The following is a 16,373-nucleotide window of genomic DNA, read 5'->3' as shown; positions in this document are numbered from 1 at the left end:
TATTCTTGCAAATTTTTCCCATTTTACACAATCTCTATTTTTAATTGGAAAACATATATTTACTTTTTACCTGTTTTTTCGAATTTTATTTATGAACAAGAAACAAAATTCTCTTAAAAAAAGGTTGGCAAAAAACTTAGTTGATTCACTGTATGTACAGCAATTTCTTGGGCTTTCTTTTAGTGACTTTGTAAAATATCGTAATCTAAATTTTTTTTATAACGTTATCAGAAATGGTTTCCCTTTAACTTTATATAATAAGTTTGTATTCTTGCGGTCTTCTAGGAATTCTCAACTTCATATTCCCAGAATTTCTAGACTCCATTTTGAAAGGTCATTTGTGGTGAGGATTGCTCGGCGCTGGAATTGTTTACCTCATGAACTACGTATTTTTCTCACATAAACAATTTGTTCACTTCACAATCGATGTTGTAGCGTTGTATGTCAGCAGCTGCTACAATAGTCATAACAATGTTGTTGGTATTTTCTATGCAAAAGTTCTATACAACTCTTACGACAATTTTTCATGTTTTTCGAATGTCGTTAGAAAATTCAGTGTTGTCAATTGTTTATTTCAGCATATAAATAAAAAATTCAATCGATTTTGGCATAAAAAACGATAAAGTGGTAACACAGAAATTATGAACCAACAGCTGTTTACAAAAATAAAAATAAAATTTTATTAAAAACTTTTTATTTATAGTTTAATATGTGGAATAATGAAAATAATAGAAATTTAAATAAAAAAAATAATTTGTTTTATTTTGCTCGTTTAATAAGTTTAATATTATTTGGTTTTTTTACTATTGACATTGTTTGTTTTGATTGTTTTTTTATTGTGAACATAAACTTATGGCTTGCTACAAAAATCTGTTCACAATCACTGCTACTACACTTTAGTAGATACAATATACAACTTGATTGTGAATTGAACAAATGTCTTTCGTGTTAAACTTCAACTTTATTTTGCCAGTTTGACTCACTTGTAGTAGTAAGTAAGACTAAGATTTCACCTCTTTATTATCATTTTTTATGATTGATTTTATTACTTACCGTATGCTTATTCGTGGTACTGCTGATTGCGACCTACCTACGTTTTCTATATTATTTAATTTAGAAATTTGAACTTATGGCTGGGGAGCCAATTATGTGATTTGGATTGTAACTTTTAATTATTAGTTTTAAGTTTTGTAAACTCAGGGTTTTTATTACTAAGTAATACATATTTATATTTTGGCCTTTAGGCTTTGTATTGCTATATTGAATAAATAAATAAAATAAAATAAATAATAAATAAATATAAACTTTACAGTTCTTTAAATCTTCTACACATGGTAAAAATAAAAATTTAATTTGAGAGTGTCCTTAGTTCCCTACCAGCAATAGAAATGCCGATTACAGTACAATTTCTCAAAAAAGTTTCTTAAAATTTTCTACAAATTAGTAAAAATTTTCTAATTTAAGCTAATTTTCAATTTAAAAATTTTTAAGGGACTTTTTGGGTTAGAGACTGACTTTAGTATTAAACAAAATGCAGAAAAAAATCATAACTATTTTGTCATTATAAGCTTAATTTTGACACCTGTTTTAAAGAAAGTATAGTCATTACAGATATATCAATATTCTCTTTACTCTTCCAAGAAACCTGGGAAACGCCGGGAACACGCAATTAGATTAAAATAGTGTAGCACTTATTTGTTCTTCGATTTGCAAATTTTAGTATATTTAGAATTTCATTTTCTGGCAACACTGGTATTAGTTAAAATTTTAGCTAACTCCATTGCATTCCACATCGTGCCGGCAACGCCGATTTAAATAGTGCCGCCGTTAATAACTTTGAATCAACTTGGTTCTCAGTAATAAAAAACAGAACTTTTTGTTGTTTAGTAGAAAAAATCTGCATAAAATTCCTTAAAAATTGTTTGTTTTCGTTTTCAAGTTAGCATTAAATGTTCCCTTAAAAAAAGTATGAAGAACGTGTTTGTGTTTATTTAACTTTAAAAATGTTTTAAGTAAGATATATATATGGTTGTGAAAAGGCTTAGAAAAAGAGAAAATGTTGATTGTGTTATTAAACAAATAAGTCTGTAATTGCTAATTACCTTTGGGACTTAAATACAATCGAATATCAAAGATTTGAATAATTAATCGTTCTCTTAACGTTCCTGTTAGTCCAAAAATAATGATGGCCAATGTAAATTTTGTGGTATTAAAGGTAAGTACCATGAATAATACGTAAAGGAATTTAAGCCCATAAAATCTTTTATGAATAGAAACAAGGACAATGGTGTGGGTACATTTGATTAAATGACTGAAAGGTCGTCTGATAAAAGTGAAAATAAATATATATGTACATACTCATATAGAGTTCATTTACTTTAATTGTAGCAAAAGGCAAAAATTACACATTTTTATAATATAATATTTAATCACTAATTGTTGTGTCTGAAAAATAATATATGATATGTTTACAAATGTACATGCAATATTTGTCCGTCCAAACATAATGGATAGAAGTAAATGTCCAAATTTATGGAATTAAATAAAATATTTTTTCTCATAGTATTACATTCCTATAAAAATCTTGAATTATAGATTCAATAATAACAATTCTTTATCATATTTAAAACTAAAAAGTATTTTTATACCCCACATGACTCTAGCGGGGAGCTTATTATGCGTTTTTGCTGATTTTTGTGACACTAAAAATATTGGTCAGATACCATCCTAATTATCTACCTATCGGCTCAGAGTCACTTTCTGAGTTCATTTAGTTATGTCCGTCTGTCCATGTAAACATTGTACTCGCGCTGCAGGTCGCAAATTTTCAAGATAATTTGATAAAATTTGGCACTACTTTTACTTGACCCAAGGACGAACGCTATTAAAATGGTTGATCGTACATTCTAAATAGGGCTTTTGTTAAATGTTCTACCATGCCAACAAAAATCGTTGTATAAGTTTCAACAACACGTTGAAGGTCATTAAATTCTACATAAATAATTTTGAAGTAGATGTTAACTCCTCTACTAAAATTTATAAGGATAATTACCAACAATAGGTAAAAATATCCCGGAATTAAGTTAAAAACAAAACATTAGATGCTTTATTATTTAAAACCAACCAAATACATCGAAATTTCTTAAAAAGTTTTCTCAGAAACTATTTCGATGACTTTGTCACGCATTATTTGTAATGGCAGTGATCAATAATGTTCAAAATCTTTACAATCTATCCAATATTTCCTATAGTGTCAATACAAAGGTATATATTCCGGAAATAAGTTAATTAATAATAACTTCCTCAAATGTATCGGTACACAAATAAATTGTCAAGTTTTCTAAGAATTAGATAGTAAAATCGGTTTTAATAAAAAGTAGCTTGATATTTAAGATTTGGCATAGCCGAATATAGTACTCTAACATGTTTTTTTTAATTTTTTTTTATTCCCATCATCAAAAATTGAAATATTGGTCATAGATCCACAAAAGTATATACAATATTCTGGTTGTTTATAAAATTCTATGACGATATAGCCATGCCCGTCCGTCCGTCTATCTGTTGAACCATGAAAAATGGGAGATATCGGTTTTTGGACTACAGCTTTATCAGGCATATCTGTTTTTAAAATTTGGATACAGGGATGGAACTTGAAATCGTTTTCTCCAACCAAACAATAACTATAACTACTTAAATTTCTTCGGTTTTCCCATACAAATTGAAAACAACTTTTAACTTGTTTCTTGATAAAAAAAAAAAAACAAATAAAAATCAGCTCTGGCTAAGCTTTGATAAAGCTTTTTTAAAAAAATGCCAAAAATAATTAAATAAAAATTTTAAAATTTACAATGAATTGTGTTTAAAATATTGGTAAATTTAAGTAAGTTTAATAAAAATAGATTTGACAAAAAGTTGATTGCAGTAAAAATAATTTGAATGTGAATATTGAATATTGGTAAAAATTAACAAAAATCATGGTGTAACGTATTGGTTTTTGAAATTTAGTTTTCCAAAAACCAATTAGTTTTTAAATTGGTGTGAATGGCATATAAGAGAATGAAAATTAAAATTTTCTGACCTGTATTGTTCTCTAGTTATGTAGTATTATGAAGTAAAAATGTTGATACAACTCAATTTTTGTCAAAATATATTATGTAATTTAATAATTTACAATTTTCTTTGCAAATTAACATGAAATATACTATTTGCATTTGCAAAAAATAATATTTATTGTTCGCTTTTGCTTTCGCTAAACTGGCGTTCACTATAATACGAACCAAATACTTTCAAATTTTATGACAATCGGTTCGTAATTGACCCTACAAATTTTTTTTCGATCAACGCAGTAACCACTTAAGCTACATCACATTTAATATTAGTTGTATGCTATATTTTACAATTCAATCCTACTGACATTGTAAGCGAAGTTCAAATGGGTCAAATTAATGAATAACAAGTAGGTACCCTTCACCATAATGTATATATAAAATATTAATTTTATAAAATGTATATTTTTCCGACTATATGATTATTATATCAATAGAAAATGAAAAGAAACAACAACAAGGTTAAACAACATAAAAAATTAACCAAGGCAATGAAACCAATACATGCTCTACACTAGAAAACTTTTGTATATAAACTTTTTCTTAATTCACTTTTGAAGTTTCCTTAATGTCTACACATAGAAACATTTGTTTCAGAAACAACGTATTAATTGCGAATGAGAAGAACAACGAAACAAAGCACCAACAGACATCCAAACAACTAATAAAAACAACAGACGAATAAGCAGCGCAATGAGAAGGGTATATATGTAAATATAAGTTACTCATTCCGTTTGTAATTTCTACAATATAATTTTTCGACCCCATAATGTTTACATATTCTGAATCCTTTTAGGTTGATGAGTCGATTTGTTTGTTGAAATAAGTTTTTAGAAGAATTCTATTAGACATGCTTCCGAAGAGATCGCTATTAAAATCAGTAACATCGGTCCATAAATAACGGAGATTGAGCAAAGAACACAAACTCTGAAAATTTTATAAAAAAAATTAGATTTTTTATTCATTTCAAGACAGAAATTGCACGGTAAATTTTGTTATTGTTATTTTTGTTTATAAAAAGCAAAGCAGAGCGAGAGCAGCAGAGAAAGAGCAACATTAATATGTTGTTATTTGCTAGAAACATGAAATTAGGTATGTAGAACCTGTATTAAATTAGAACCCACTTTTTGGTACTTTTTCTCGTTCTTCAAAAGGTTCTTTTCGAATTTTTTATAATATTTAACCTAGAAACATACCCGGATTAACTGAGAACCCATTTAAGGGACTTTTTAATTTAATGCTTTTTGTACCATTCACCTTCGTGAGAAGGGTATATACAGTGGTGGAAAAAATAATAGAAACGACTTTATATAGTGGTAAAAACTAAATTTTCCCAAAAAGCACCCGTTACAATGTGATGATTTATATCTTAAATAAAAGGTATTTAGGTCTACTTTCCTATGATAAATGGAGTTTGTAAATTTTTTTGCTCGATCGTATTTTATTGGTATTTAAAAATTTTAGCATTGGAAAAAATAATGGAAACGATTCACAGTATTACAATGGGAACATAAGCTAAGATTTCTTGAACTGCGTTTTGTATTTATTTTTAAAAATTTGAATTGAAAATTATATTCCCAATATCAAAATATACTGTTTTCTCTCTACTTTATGTTAAAGTGTTTTTTTTTAACGCTTTATTGACCTTATGAGTCTGACGGCTGAATTAAAGCCACGATTTTCAAATTTTCATGAATAAAAAGTTTAAACAATGAAAGAATTAAGAAAAAGTTTAACATTGCTAAGTTACTTAAAAAAATAGTACTTGGAAAGATTTCGACCCGAAGAAGTTTTGAATCCGCTTATAGATAAGGATAACGATGACATTTAAGCCCCTTTTTAACCACCAAGAACAGGTCGAATTGCAAAATAGCGAAATATTGCTCGAAATTTTGTCCAAAAATTGGTGGATTGTTCTTATTTATAAGTGGGTTCAAGACTTTGTATGGACAATTTGTTTTTTTATTCTTATATTATTATTTACACATAAAGGAGAATAGTCTGCACATTTTCTGAAGTAAAATATAAAATAGCTTACGAATTATATTCGATTAATTTACACGTAATCTGGAGAGAATTTTTTGTATAACATAATATTAAAAGAATAATATAAATTTCCCTTAAATATTTAACAGGATAGTCTGCACATTTTTAATATTTTTTGCTCGGTCAAGAAAACTTTGCGGCAACTCTGCATATTATCTGAAGATGTTTTTTGTTTTTTTTTAATAAAAAATCATGCATTAACCTGTTTATGTTTTGAAATTCGTTTACTGTACTTTAAAAAGGGGGCTTTTTGGTACTTTTTCGTTCTACAAAAGGTACTTTTTGATTTTTCTATAATATTGAACCTAGAAACATGAAATTGAATATGTACAGCCCGGATTAAGTATGAACCCATAAAAGGGGACTTTTTGGTGCTTTTTTGTACTACAAAAAGTACTTTTTTGAATTTTTTACAATATTGAACCTATAGAGACAGAATTTTTGTTACTTTTTCGTTCTACAAACGGTACTTTTTAAATTTTATATAATGTAGAACCTAGAAACCTGAACGTATAAAAGGCATTTTTTTTGTACTTTTTAGAAACGGTACTTATTTAATTTTATATAGCACACAAATGATTCCATAACATATTGCCTTCAAGAAAGTGATGGGAGCTTTGTTCTACGCAGTGATGAATACATTCGCAGTAGTGTCAGTCAATTGACTGATCAAATGACATTCACTGTTCTTATATGTGTCATATAAGCGGGTCATTTACCCCTATAAGATTCCAGTTAGAAGACGATTGATAATTTTAATTTCACCAGGATCCAATGAAAATCTTCTACACCATGGCATCGACATCAAGGGAATTGTCCGGTTGAAGGAAAAATAAAAATTAACCCTTGCTCTGAGATCTCTCAGCATTTAATAATTATTATTAATTTTTATTAACATACATGTATTTAACAAAATTAACAAAAAAAAAACATAATTAATTAAATTCAGAAATAGCTAAACCAATTACTTTCTATTTATTTTTATGCTACTGACAAAACACTGGACATTTTTGAACAATTACAGAATAGAAGACTCTTACTAAAAAAATATATAAAGTATTCTTTATATTGATAATTTTGCATTTTTTTGCAATATTAATTTTTTATGTAATTAATTAAAATGGCTAGATTTCCGATTATGAAAGCAAAATAAGAAACGATTTTAATAATTCTTTTATTATTTCATCAAATATTTGTTGATCTGTGATAAATATTTAATAAATAAATCAACAATTTCAAAAATTGATAAGAAAAATTCTGTGAAAACTCAACATATGGGTGAAGACCTCATAAAACTGCTCCATTAAGGATAATTTGATAACAATGGTATTCGAAAAATTCCTAAAAAGTACTTCTCTAGAATATTTATTAATAAAAAGTTCGAAATAAGTACTCACCCAATAAGCAAAAACCTTTGAAATGATGTAAATATGTATTTGAAAACATATTCAAATTTCATACATAGCCTTTGAGAACAAATTTGAAAAATTTTGTTTTCAAACGGAAAATTATGGCCTTCTCAAACAAAAAGGCAGTTAGAAATCAAACGTATTTTTCAAATGTATTTCAAATTTAAAAAAAGGCTAGAGGTAAGCTTGAAACTAAAAAAATTTTCAAACGTATTTCAAGTATTCTTTATTATTATTTTCATACATATTTCAAACCCTAATTATAATGCTAACTATTGCAAAATTCATATATTTTTTTACATCACCTGAAAATAAAACATTCATACATTTATTTTAGCATATTTTTCTTTTATATCTCCGATTATTTCTCCTATATTTAACGTTTTTTCGCTCCCTTGCTGTAGAAAAAATGTTCTGTTTTTATTTTTCTAAAATAATTTATTTTTTGAAAGAAACTTTTCTATGTTCAATTCAAACAAAACTTTGAAAATTTTATAAATATCACACATTATATTTTTTTAAACGTTTTTGGAAATTATCATGTTTATTTCAAAGGCAAAACTTTAAAATTTGAAAACAATTTGGAAAATACATTATTTAGTTAAGAAAATTTTCAAAAATATTCACAGGTTTGAATCGATGTTTATTGGGCATATTCTCCTATCTGAACATTTTACTGACAACGTTGTAAGATCTGACAACCGTGTATCACGGCTTTTAGTTTCAGAAAGAATCCTTCTATTCGTCTACTCATTGCAAAAGATAACATAAACTGGTCGAATTAATTTAGTTTTAGGACATTTGTAAGGCGGTTTATCGGTGGCAAAATTCGGGTATAGATCTATTTTGTATTGCAAGGTATTGGTCGAATTCAATTATAAAATGATACTATGTATGGTATAAGGTAGAGATCCATTAAAAATCATGAAGTATTCATCCCCTGTGGAAACTAAGACCGTAATTTGGAGATTTAAAAACGATAATGCCCCTAAAAGTCAACTTTCGAGTTGCATTTTTGAGTTATAATTTCTAACTGATTTTAATAATTTGCAATAAATTTCAACTAAAAATGTTATCGGTAATACCAAATAGCAAAATTTTAACTAAAGAGTTGAATTAAAAAATTGTGGTCAGTAGTATTAAAAGCTTTTATTAAATTTAATGATACCAATACCGAGCATTCACGATTATTGAAACCATGTATATATAATAGCATCAATTAAAGATGTCAGACGAGTAGTTGATATGTAACCAGAGCGACACTTGATACTTAAACTCTTTTCATGCGTATAACCTGTAATTACGGTCAATAGTTCTTAACTTTATTTTTACAAATTGGTTCAATTATAGCTACTTTCTTCCATAACTTAGGGAAGTTACATGTTGTGAGTATCATATTAAGAAAGTTAAGTAAATGGGTTTCTAAAAGGATATTTAATTTTTATAAAAGCAATGGATACCATCAACATCAATAAAAATTTGAAAAACAATTTTTTTGTAAGATATTTTTGTAACCAAATTATTACATATGTATATGGGGGATTATTAAAAACTTTTAATTCCTTTGGAATTTTATTTAAGTCCTTATAACTTCTGTAGTAATGAACTCTGAAACAAAGTTTTTACGCAGTGGAATTCTCAAGATTTCAAACCAACATGGTGCAAAAGTTCTAGATTAGAACTCTTTATTTCGATCCGCAATCGTTCCTTAAAGTTTAAAAATGTTGAAAAATCGTATGTCACAAGCTAACTTTTCTCCATTATTTTTTCTTTTTTGGTCTTGGTTGAAGATTTCTGAGTATTTTTTGTTACTGTACTTAGTAACTACAATTAGGAGATCAATCCTTTACCAACTTTTCCGCGTTTCATAACTTTACGTGTTGATACTCAGGTGTCGAAATTTGTCCCCACCATTTCTTGAGTTTTTAATTTTAAATAGTTTTTTGGAATGGACCCGTGCGCCGTTTAATATTATTTAAAAATTGAGCCCATTGTAGTTAGACATCGTAATTCTGCACAGTTTGAGGTATATCTCGTTGATGTGCCCTAAATAGTATGGACGCATAACAGTCACAAAAGTAGTAAAACGTAAGAGAAATTTTTTGAAAATATCAGTTTTTCGCTCGGCACATCCTCACTCATAAACAAAATATTGCAAATTATTGCGTGAAATTAGTTTTTTGTTATTTAAAAATATAAAATCGAATAGGCGCTAAAAAATAAATTAACGCAAAAATTTTATGGACTTTTTGAAAATTTTGCAAAAATTACATATTTTATTTCGTGGTTTAATACATAAAACAATGGCTTTGAAAAAATTTAAACGCATTGTACTAAGGGTTATGATACAAGCAAACCATTGCTATGAAAAATTTGTTCAAAAATACAGTGATAGTTGAAAGCGCGACATTTTTATCTAAACACATTTTGCTAAGGCACATCATGGATGTTCGACTAAATTCATCAAAATTGGCTTTATTTGCAAGTTTTATTAATGATTTAATGAAAAACTGGTGGGCGTCAAAAATATAAAAGGATTGCATGTTTTATGGACCAAATAAAATTTACTTAGATTTAAAATGTATCACTAATGTAAAAACATATTTCATTGTAATTTCACCATTTTAACTGCATTTTCTTATAAACTTTTGACATACAATTTTTATGTGAACTGCATTTTTGTCAAATTTTGCAAATTCGCGATTTTATGCAATTTTTTTTTTTTTTACTACGTAATTTAATATTTGTGGAGCCTAAAATGAGTTTGGATAAGTCTTCAAGAAACTTTATATATTTAAGATATTAACACTTAGAAAAAATAGGTTTTAACTTTAAATATAGAAAATTTAACAATCTTAGCAATCGTTGGTAAACTCTACAAAATTTAATGTTTGAATGTTTTGCATGTTTACTATTCTAAAATGGTTTCGTAACGGAAAATGATATATTAGAAATCGAGAAAAAAATGCAAAAAGATATTCAACCGGCTCCTCAGTCAAATAAAATACATCAATTGATTTTTAGTGCAAAAGAGCCAAATACCTTATTTTTAAATTATTTATCCTGCAGTCACTGTATAGAAAATCCACCTTGTGTACATTACTGTTTACTTCCCAACAAATATATTCCTCTTGCCAAAAGAAAAACAAAAATTATCAGACCATCCAAAATATGCAGAAAAAATTTCTAATTTAAATTAATCATTACTTTAATTTTTATAAATATTTGTTATAAATCTAATAGTTTTAGTATAAAATTATAATACATATTTTTAAATTTGTTTGTTAATAAAATATACGTTATTTATCGAAAAATAGAAATTTTTAATAAACTCCATAAAATTTTCTTTCAGTGTATTTTACAAATTGTTAAAGATTCATTTTATGGCTTATTTCTAATATCTCTTAAATAGTTTTATTGTTCTGTGATAGATTTTATCATGAAAATTAATTTTGAGAGTTTTTTTTTAATTTATACTTCAAACCGCCATAACTTCTGCGCCACTTGATAAAAATCATTAACGCGAACGGATTTATAATGTAAATAGACAGCTTTTCATTTGCTCTAAATATTTTGAATGTGCCATTAAATTTAATTTTTTTATTTTTTTAACTCAAAAATCAAAAGATTTTAAGAATTCCCCATATCTTTTCTATTTTACATGAAATTCTTAAAAATGCCGTTCCAAATTGAATAAAACTGACTCCAAAACTACATTTTCAAACCTTAAAAAATTTTGTGAAGTTGATTTTACAAATTTAAAGTTTATATATACTGGATCTTATAAGCATTGAATTTGTATGTATGTATGTACTGCACTAATCAATACCAGAAAAATATGTGGAAACGAGTTGGTAGAGTGGGAAAATATACGGAGGTCAAATGGTAAACAATTCCAACATCGGGCTTTACTACAATAAATGGTCGCTCAAAACAACATCGAGAAATATGCTCCCTACGTCTAACATTATAGACATAGCGAACAATGGCACTCATAGCACGTTTCAACCTGCCAGTAATATAAGTAAGAGTCCAGACACCAGCTCAGTACCAGATTTCGGAATAGGGACAACTCGGGTTACCTTCCATAAGCAGGGAAAAGAAGAAGTTGTCAATAAAGACTTTACAAGAAATATAAAAAGATTATCAATATAGGGAAAAATTATTTTACAAAAAATTGATCGGTATGGACTCAGTGCCGACAGATTTGGACTTAACTTTTCACATAGCCAGCCATAACTCATCCTGAGTTACACTCCTAAAAGAAAATGACCCAAAAAGATTATCAAAATTAACACGATTTGTCCTTTCCGCAAAACTGATATTAGCAAAGTATTCATTAACCTTATCCACATTCAAATCATAGTCTGTCCTATTGTCACCAATAAAAATTCAAAATTTTTCACATAGGGGATGAATCTAAGCCTGAAAACATTCGAGCAGAATATTTTTTTCTTTCTCTACGAATATTTTTGGCCCTATTCCTATAACGACAAAAAACTCTCCAATTCTCATTACTAGAAGATCTCCGGAACCCAGAATATTCTAAGTCCCTAAGTGATCTAGCTAGTATAACCGAGCTCGACTTTATCTAACAATTAAGTCCATCCGAACTTTCCTCCTAACAACCGTTACATACGCAAACAAGGATTCTATCATGGTGCTTAAAAATGAAGTCTAGAAATCGACACATGAAGAATTGAAAAATTCGTCAAAAAAGAAGAAATGCCATCCCAGTCAATTAAAGTTTCTATATTCTATAAAACCTTAAGAATTCTCCACCTTAATATGAAAATAAACAAAAATCAAGGCATGATGGGAAACCGAGGGAAATTGTACTACTTACGAGCCAAAAGTCTAATAAAGATGTCGAGGAATCGAGGGCAACATCAAAGTTAGTTGATTTAGAATTATGAAAAACTGTTAGTTTACATCTCAAACAGATTGATCTTACAATGCTTTCTTTAGTAGTATCAAACAAATTGCAATTGAAATCACCAACAATAACTATATCGGAGAATTTCATCAGTAATTTATAATGCCGATCTTCAAACAAAACAATATCACCACTAGATAAATAAACAACGCCAAAAAGAGTCTTTTAAGTAATTCCATAAACAGAGTTTCACAAATACCAAGTTCCGAATGTCTGAAGACCACCTTATAACGCAAGGCATCAGAAATATTAATACTTGTATAAATATACTTGTTTTGATAGCACAAACTTCATCACGAAGCGAACTATCAACATGAGAATTGTTGAGACAAGCCGCACAAGTGAATGAAAATGACGATTCTTTTTCATTCACTTGAGTTTATCAGAAACTTTCGGACAAGAAAGATGAAGCCACAATTTGCACGTACTGCACATAATACTGCCTCTCCAATATGATCATTACAGCAACCACATTTATATATTTTAGCGTCAGGCATTTTAATAGAAAAACAATAAAAAATAAAAAACTAGAAGATGGCTTAATACACTTGTCTGTTTATGTATGTTTATATGTACAGTGTCTCTCATAAGTATTCGAATTTAGGTATAATATAAAAAGAAACTAAATTTAATAACATATTTTGTATGCAAAATTAATAAATTAACTTGTTAAAGTCCATAAAATTACCTCACAAAAGTATAAGAATTTTTTCTATATTTCATATTTGACTATATTATACGAAACATAAAAATTAGAATCGAATGTTTTTTTGCTAAAAATTGTTTTAAGGGGTAACTATCAACCGAATGGATATATTTTTGGACCATTTAGTCCACAATTTTGGAGTATTTGTACCATATTTTCATATAATATCACAAATTACGATTTTTGACCATATTTGCCATTTTTTCTCTTTTTCCAGAGATAAAACCAAAATTTAATATTGGGATTTAATAGATTCCTTCAGGTATTTAAAAATAATAATCTTTGTTATAAAGATTTGTTTTTAAACATTCCATGATATATTTTTGGTATCGTTCTTCTGTTTCTAATTGAATTATCTGGATCTTAACACCCTTTTCGTACCACTAGGATCGATATTTTCCGACAAAGTTGGCTAGTATATATAATTGTAGATATTAGCATTAATATATTTTAAATTTTCAAGACATCGTAGCGGTGTACAACTCCAAAACATGCCTTAACAAAACGTCATCCTATACAGTAGATTTTAGTTTTTACTACTCATAACATTCACGATTATGTTGCCCATTACAACAACACTGTATGTAAAAAATTTTGGGCTTATTTTGATCATAGTAGATAATATTTAAACAGATATGAATATTTTTGAGTTAGACCATAATGATATGGTACCATTCAGCCTAGAGGCCATTGGTTATAAAAATAATGATTCCAATATATTGAGTGGCGTTTCTTCGAGACATGCTTTGGAGTTATAAACTTCCGCAATATATTGAAAACTTAAAATGTATAACAGCTGATATCTAAAACAATATATAGAAGACAAGTTTCCCCGAAAATTTTTGACCCTAGTATTATAAAAATGGACTTGAGTTCCAGTAAATTAAATTAGCGATAGAAGAATGATTCCAATAATATATCTTGGAACGTTTAAATACAGATTATTGTAATAAAAAATATTATTTTTAGATGCCCCAAGGGGTATATTTAATCTCAATAACAAATTTTGGTTTTATCTCTGGAAAAAAGGAGAAAAAATACAAATATTTCCAAAAAACCGCCATTTTAATGATATTACATAAAAAGATGGTACAAATACCCCAAAATTGTGGACCAAATGATCCAAAATTATATCGATTCGGTTGATAGTTATCCTTAAAACAATTTTTAGCAAAAAAAAACCATTCGATTCTAAGTTTTGTGTTTCGTATAATATAGTCAAATATGAAATACAGAAAAAAATCGTATACTTTTGTGAGGTAATTTTATGGACTTTTTTTAAATAAAGCTAAATGAATTTAAGTAAATGTGAATTTTTAAAGTTTTAAAAAGCGTAATATCAAAGCTTAGGACTGTCTAGTGAATTTAACAAATTTATTTATTAATTTTTTATACAAAATATGTTATTAAATTTGGTTTCTTTTCATATTATTCCTAAATTCGAATATTTATGAGAGACACTGCAACAGCAATTCTAATCAAATTTGACACAGCAATAAACACCAATATTCAAATAAATATTCTATTATCAAACTTTTATTTGTTTATTGCATTATAAAACAAAAAAACAAATAATGTTTAAGGGGAGGGGCCCTTATATGTGGTCCGATATTGCCCATTTTCAATACCAAACCGCATTAACTAAAAGAATTTGTGCAAAATTTCAGCAATCTTAGAGTAATCAGCTAAAGGTTTCAGGCTTTGACAGTTTAAATGACCTGCTCTGAAGAAATGCATTTATGGATTTAAAACAGATTTAGAACTAAAACACAATAGAAACTCAAATTCCACTTTACGATTTTTATTTTTCCAATCTTAACAGCGATAGAAAATAGATCATCAACACCATCTGGTAACCCATTAACAACAATATCGGCATGATTCAGTCTTTTTGCAAAACATTATTCTCTATCTCGAACGCAGATATATTCTTAGACGTCAAAGATTCATGCTACGTATCTGTTTATAGCAATCCACAATCTCCGATTTAAAGCTCCAACTTTAATCCCGAAACAGTATCAGTCAATGCTTATTTAATAGCCTGTTCATCATCAACTTTATTTATATATGCATCATTCATACTGTTGAGATCATATCGGCTTTCAGAGTAATGTTTTCTATAACATTTCCAAAAAATAGTTAGATTTAAATATATTTTAAACCAATTTATGACCGATTTTCTATGTTTATTTTATATACTTTTTATCGAGCAAAAATTAAGTTTCAATTTAAATTTTATGTTTTGTTATTACAATTACATATTCTTGTATCTTATGAAAAAAAATTAACTAAACAACAAATTTAGTTTCAAATACTCAGTAATGTGTCTTCATAAATTTGAATGTGAAATATTTGTGGACCCTGTAAAATTAACAAATATGGGCCGATTTTGATGAAATATTTTTTTATAGTATATGACATAGTAAAGCAAAGTTATGCCGATTGTAATAATTTTATTCTCATATGAACAAAAATTTTTAAGTTTTAATTTTAAAATTTTAATTATTGACCATGACTTAGGAATCCTTTTTGGCAAAACGTTCCCTACTTGCGAAAGCAAAACAATTTTTTTAATGCTACTCGTTTTTATACACCTTAAATAAATAATATATAAAAAGCTTTGTTCAATTATTTTTCCCGGTCACTGAATATTAACTTCTTGAAGTCAAATTCTGCCAATGTACAGTATACGTTATGAAGGCGTTTTTTTAGCACATGATTTTTTTGTTAATAGGAAAGCAATAAGAAAACTTTAAAACAAATTGCTAAAATTTAATGGTTTATCAAAAACTCTTTAATTTATATATACAGACGTTTTATTAAATTGGTTTTAATAATTATCTAATTATACACTAGAAATGTATAAAAAGATGAAATAGCCACATAAATTGTGACCGGGTATGTTGGGTATTGATGCACGTAATTTTACTCAGGTATAAACGGTTAAACATGTAACAACAATATACATATTTTACTTAGACTGGGTTTTTTATAAGATTTTTTGCTGTCTTCACACTTAAAAACAGTAGAAGCCGAAGACATCTTGATTTATACACAATATTTTATACACAATATATATTAACAATATGGTGTAAAAAACAAAAAGCCAAGAAGAAACATTAAACAGCAACGGGTTACAAAATCCACAAAAATTTTATTGTATTTTAATT

The 16,373-nt window shown here is 27.6% G+C and overlaps 1 protein-coding gene across 1 annotated transcript in view; it reads left to right on the top strand.

Annotated features, from left to right (window-relative positions):
- Nucleotides 1-1,814: 1,814 nt before the first annotated feature.
- The window catches only part of LOC111690109 (slo-interacting protein 1), a 41,611-nt gene continuing 27,052 nt past the window's right edge, over nt 1,815-16,373 (top strand). Inside the window, exon 1 of the mRNA XM_023452568.2 lies at nt 1,815-2,215. Within this exon, the coding sequence (XP_023308336.2) occupies nt 2,183-2,215 (33 nt within the window). The 5' untranslated portion in view covers nt 1,815-2,182. The remainder of the gene's footprint in view (nt 2,216-16,373) is intronic.

Source organism: Lucilia cuprina, chromosome X, assembly GCF_022045245.1.
Source record: "Lucilia cuprina isolate Lc7/37 chromosome X, ASM2204524v1, whole genome shotgun sequence".
Classification (NCBI taxonomy): Eukaryota; Metazoa; Arthropoda; class Insecta; order Diptera; family Calliphoridae; genus Lucilia; species Lucilia cuprina.
This window is presented reverse-complemented; position numbering and strand designations above follow the sequence as displayed.